General features: G+C 61.1%; 1 protein-coding gene across 1 annotated transcript; it reads left to right on the top strand.

The window, feature by feature from the left end:
• The first annotated feature begins 1,932 nt into the window (after window positions 1-1,932).
• On the top strand, window positions 1,933-5,265 carry KCNK15 (potassium two pore domain channel subfamily K member 15). The gene is made up of 2 exons (XM_032198615.1): window positions 1,933-2,215; window positions 4,355-5,265. Exons 1-2 carry the CDS (start codon window positions 1,933-1,935, stop codon window positions 5,263-5,265), a joined length of 1,194 nt encoding a protein of 397 aa, XP_032054506.1.
• Window positions 5,266-5,961: the final 696 nt, after the last annotated feature.

Below are 5,961 nucleotides of genomic sequence, written 5' to 3' on the forward strand. Positions count from 1 at the left end.
GTGAGCCAATTAGACACATTAATTAGGCCCCGTTGAAGCACAGATGAGGTCTGGCTTTGTTTGCACTCAGGGCTGGCCGGATGAGGAGCGCCTGTCCTGCTCACAGGCTCTGAAAACAGCAGCACACCACGCAGCTGCTGCTCGATTTCCAGAGCTCTCACCTGCCCTCTGCCTCCCCGTGCAGTAAAAAAGAGGCATTTAATCTCATAACGCAACTTCTCGCTGGAAATCGATGCTGAGGTACCTTACCCTGCCTGCTCTGGTCCTGCCGGTGCCACGTGAACCTTCCCAAGCACAGCGAAGGCGCTGGGAAGCCAAAGGTTGAACGGAGCGAGCTTCACAGGGAAGCACGAAACAATTCCAACCTGGGTTTGGTGCTGGGGGTTCTTGCTGGGAGACTGACCCTGCCCTTGTTCCTTCTGAGCTGCTTTTATTGCACAGAGGCTGTGCACATGCTCACAGCAACCCCCCAAGGGAGAAACCAGTGATGTCCTTCCTTCAGCTGCTGCTAAAGGGATTGCACAGGCAGCTTGTGCCCATCTTCTCCTGTGGCTGCAGAGCGTCTCCCTGTGTTTTGCACATTTGGCCCTGCCCTGGCACGTTGCTGCAGCAGCTGCATGGAGCAGCTGGCTTTGGATAGCGTCTTAATGCTCCAAGTACCTGAGGAACTCAGAACTGGAGCTGCAGGGCACTGGGGCCCCAGAATCACCCCTAAGAGAGTGATGTGGTCACTGCGAGATCTGTGTCTTCTCCAGGAACCAGCAGGAGCACTGCTGTGCCCTTCCTGCAAGGTAGGATGTCACAGATGTCGTTGCTGACCAGTGGAAAGAATTACCAGCAGCACGAGGAGCGTCTCCTCTTGCAGGTGGCCTGACACTGCCCTAGGTTTGGAGACTCAACAGCATCCCAGGACCCATTGGCAGGGCTGCAAGCAAGGCCAAGGAGAACACAAACCAGGCACATTCCTCCAGCGGAGGCCTTGCCGTGTGATTTAGGGGCTGTGAGTGCTGCGGTGGCACACAGCAATCCTCCCACAGCTTGTGGGCACCAGCACCTGCAGTTTTTGTTTGGGAACAACTTTCACTACTGGTGCTGGCACCGGGGTGCCGCGAGGAAGTGGGAAGGTGGCCAGGGTGGAAAGGAGCTCAGGGTTGCAGCAGGACCGGCGCCGTGTCCCTGGTGCTGGCTGTGGACAGGTCAGGGCTGGAGGAGCTGCAGGAGCAGCGAGGGGTGTCCTGCCCCGGGGGCCATCAGCTGTCCCCACGGCACTTCTGCCTGATGTCCCCTTCCCCACCTCAAACTCCTCCACGCCAAGGCTGCCACAACCTCCCAGGTGATCCGTTCTGGTGTTTCCCTGTCTGCGGGGTTAGGAAGGTTTCACTGTGTCTGACTCAAACCTCCTTTGTGCAGCTAAAGCCCGAATCGTCCTGTCCTCTCCAGACTGAGTGGGGTGGGTGCACCAGGAGGGGATGTAATCCTGCTCGCCTGCTTTGCCTATTCCAGATCAAGAGGAGGGGAGTTTAGTTCTTGAGGCAGACACCATCCAACCAGTGAAGTATCCTATTTTTAAGAAGGCAGCAGAAGGCTTACATAAAAGCTCGGGAAGCCAGAGACGACAAAGCGGGGCCTCCGCTTCGCGGGCTCCGGCTCCTCCCGCAGCCCATTCTGCTGGAGAGCTCGGGGTGGTCCTGAGCACCCCCAGCACCACTGCGCGCCCCCAGCGCCCCCAGTACCCCCCGGCCCGGCACGGGGGCGCGCAGGGGGCACCTCGGGGTGCCGCTGGGGGCGCGCAAGGCGGCGGCGGGCGCGCAGGGGGCGGTGCGCGGGCGCGGGCGCTGCGCGGGGGCGCGGCGGCGGGGCCCGGGGACGGGGAGGGGGGGACGGGGAAAGGGGGGGACCCACGGCGGGGCCATGCGGAGCCCGGGCTGAGCCATGAAGCGGCAGAACCTGCGCACGGCCGCGCTCATCCTCTGCATCTTCTCCTACCTGCTGGTGGGCGCCGCCGTCTTCGATGCGCTGGAGTCGGAGGCGGAGAGCGGCCGCAAGCGGCTGCTGGAGCAGAAGCGCGGGGAGCTGCGGAGGAAGTACCGCTTCTCCGCCGACGATTACCGGGAGCTGGAGCGGCTGGTGCTGCAGGCCGAGCCCCACCGAGCCGGCAGGCAGTGGAAGTTCGCCGGCTCCTTCTACTTCGCCATCACGGTCATCACCACCATCGGTGAGCGCCGGAGCGCGCGGTGCCCCCCTTCCATCCGGCCCCGCATCCCCTCCGGGTCCTCCCCCTCCAGCCAGCCCCTGCTCCGGGTACCCCAGGCGGGGGGCTCTGCCTCGCTGGGGGGTCCCGGCCGGCCCCCCCGCGGTTGGGGAGGCGCAGCGGGGGGCAGGAGCCGCGGGGTGCGATGCGCCCCCGGTCCCGGGGCTGCAGAAGTTGGCTGGGTGCAAGGGTGGGAGCCACGCCGGGCCCCCGGAGGGTTGCAGGCAGAGAGCTGGGCTGGGGAGCCGGGCAGGAGGCTCTGGGTCCGCCAAACTCCAGCTGTGGGGCTGTGCAAGAGCTGCTCCGGGGAGCCCCAGCAGCTACACAGGTGCGGGCACCCACAGGGGGTGGGGATGGGGGTGAGTTGGGTTGGGGGAATGATGGAGTTGCATGGAGCCCCCAGGTAGACACGCTTACTAGAGCCCAGATGTGGTTTGTCTGCTATCTCACGATGAAATGACACTAAATTCAACGAGGACTGCCTTCACTCTGAGGTTAGCCACATAGGTGTTTCGCAGCATTTAATTAACCCACTTCCATTAATCCACGCACCCCGAGCATCCCCCGAGGGCAGGCAGGTGTGGGACCCCCGCTCGGGTCATTCCTCGGGCTGGGAGCTCAACCAGCAGATGTTTTTTGGGGGCAGGAGCCCTGAGGCCAAATCCTGCCTTGCACAGCCAGCAGCTAACAGCAGCTCCTCATCTCAGCCTCGTGGAAGGGCCACACACATCGGGCCACACACGCTGTGTTTCGGGGCAAATGGGAAAATCCCCCTCACCCCACGACAGGTTATAGCTTCATTAACATGATTCCTCTGTCGCCTGTGACAAACAATTGGGAAGCGTGTTACACGCCCCGTGCAATAAATAATTTCAGCCCAGGTGCCATATTTTAAAAGCCTGGTGTGTCAGCTCCCTCTCCATCGGGCTGCGCTCTGAATCTCAGCTTTAGCACCAACGTAGCTGTGTTTACTCTTTCTAATTCCTTTTGTCATTTTGAAAGCATCAGTCATATGCTCTTTCAGGAGCCTCTCAGGGTACAACAGCTGTTTTTCCACTTACTGCTCTTCTGTATCATTGTATTTACCTCCTCATTGCTCTCATTGTATTACCTGGTAGCCTAGGACCTGATAATTGCACTCAGTTATTAGGCTGGGATCTGACTGCCTTTTTTTTTTTTTTTTTTTTTTTCTCCTTTACCACTGCAGTCGCATTTCTGCTCTGTATTCTGAGAGATGTGCTATGCAGGAATTAAGTTGGTCATTTGTGATTGCACGGGTTTGTGCACAGACCCGGCAATTAGAGACCGGTCACTCCCTGCTGCCCCTGCATTTGCGGCTCAGAGCATGGCCGAGGGTAACGCTGTCCTCTGCTCCCAGCCCTACCACCTGCAGGAGTTTCCTGGAGTGGGAGGTGCGCCACGAGCCCAGGACAATGCGTTTGTCATCCTCTGCTCTTCCCATCACTTTGTGCTAACTCTTCCCCTAAGAGCCCTGGAAATCCGCTGGCAAAGGAGACAGAGGTGGAGCCAAGTCAGAGCTCTGAACAAAAGTAAAAAGAGCACATTTTCTCCCCATTTCTTCCAGCAAAAGTCCATCAGGTACCCGGAAAAAAAGGAAAAAGAAAAAAAAAAAAGAACAAAAAAAAAAACACACACACACACACAAATGTCTGTTTGCCAAAGGCCAGGCAGCAGTGCAGGAAGGATCCCTCTTTGTGAGCTGCTCGCTGGTGCTGCTCTGCAGGCACCTTCAGAGGCGTCTCCAGCCCTGGTGGTTTCTCAGGGAAACCCAGCAGCAAGCTTTGGGCACCTCCTCCGAGCCCCCCACGCAGCCGGGCTGCTCACAGCGCGTTGCTCACTCGTCCTTTTAGGTCAGGGGCCGCGGGGTTTGGTTTGGCTGGTCGAACGAAGCGAGGTGGGCGCCAGCACAGCAGAGGTCGGGGGGATGGTGGTGAATAGCTCACTACAGCTCATGGCGTCGCTGTGCCTGTCCTCGAGTCCTGCAAGAGATTTCCCCACAGCGGTGGGAAATTAAATCTGGGAGGGGCTCCCAGGGGAGCCCCCGCCAGGGCCTGACGCCTGCCTGTCCCCTTCCCTCCACAGGCTATGGGCACGCTGCCCCGGGCACGGACGCCGGCAAAGTTTTCTGCATGTTCTACGCCATCCTGGGCATCCCCCTCACCCTAGTCATGTTCCAGAGCCTGGGCGAGCGCATGAACACCCTCGTGCGGCTGCTGCTCAAGAAGGTGAAGAAATGCCTGGGCATGAGGACAACCAACGTCTCCATGGAGAACATGGTCCTGGTGGGCTTTCTGTCCTGCATGGGCACGCTGTGCATCGGGGCGGCGGCCTTCTCGTACTTCGAGGGCTGGACCTTCTTCCACGCATACTATTACTGCTTCATAACCTTGACCACCATCGGCTTCGGCGACTTCGTGGCCCTGCAGAAGAACGAGGCGCTGCAAAAGAAGCCCCCGTACGTGGCTTTCAGCTTCATGTACATCCTGGTGGGCCTGACGGTCATCGGCGCCTTCCTCAACCTGGTGGTGCTGCGCTTCCTCACCATGAACTCGGAGGACGAGCGGCGGGACGCCGAGGAGAGGGCCTCGCTGCGCAGGGCCCGCAACAACCTCCACCCGCCACCCGGCGAGGCCGGCCGGAGCAGCAAGGCCATTTTCCTCCCGGCGGAGGAGCGGACGAGCCAGCTGAACCTGATCCCCCTGGTCCAGGAGGACGCGGAGAGGCGGCGGCGCTCAGCCAACTCCTCGGCCAAGGTGCCCTCCTTCTGCACCTGCCTGTGCTACCGAGCCCCGCTGTGCGGCAGCCCCGTGCCCTCCCACCCCGAGACGCTGAGCTGCCACACCAACCCCGTCTACTACAACTCCATCTCCTACAAAATCGACGAGGTGTCCCTGAGCACGCGGGGCCAGACTGGCTCCTCCCCGGCGAGCACGCTGTCGTCTGGCAGCCCCCGGTGCCGGCAGCGCCCACGGCCGCGGAGGAAATCCATCTAGGAGCACACTCGGGCCCTGCTTTGGCAGACGATTAACTGAGGCCTCAGGTCCCTCCTGGCGCCCTCGTTTCTCCTCTCCCCTCCCAGCTGGCAGCCCGAAGCCCAGGAGATAAAGGATCCTTCCCCTGGCAGGGGAGCGGGCAGGGAATTGCACACCCTCGGCTTTCTTTGCTCTTCCCTCCCAGGTGGGCTCGAGCGTTTGGGTCTGGCAAGAGGCCCCGTGATGTTAAACCAGCGGGCTGTAGGTTTGCTTTCCAGCCTCCCTACTCCCAAAATTAAGTTATTACTGCCCTCCTCCTCCTCTTCCGCCCCCCTGCCCAGCATCATGGGCTGCGTTAGGCTCGCTGCGAGCCTGTGGATGAAGCGTGTGGGTGAGCCCTGCAGGGCCGGGGGTCTCCTGCAAGCTGCCCCCAGCCCTGGGCACAGGTGAGGCGGTGCCACGCAGCGGGATCATGGCTGGGATGGCACCAGGGGTGGGCTGCAGGCCTCCCTCTGCCTCAGCACATGGGGACAGCTGGCTCTGGGTGGCTGGAGACCCTCAAGCTGAGCCCCACGCGCTCTCTTGCTTCCCCACCCGCTGCCAGGGGTCCTGCAGGCTCAGCTGGGGGGCAGCGTCCTGCTTGCAGGGATGGCCTGGGCAGGAGGGACTGCAGGCTGTGTGAAGGGCTCGGCCCCAGGGAGCACCTCCCCAGACCAC

Source organism: Aythya fuligula, chromosome 16 (assembly GCF_009819795.1).
Source record: "Aythya fuligula isolate bAytFul2 chromosome 16, bAytFul2.pri, whole genome shotgun sequence".
NCBI lineage: Eukaryota > Metazoa > Chordata > Aves > Anseriformes > Anatidae > Aythya > Aythya fuligula.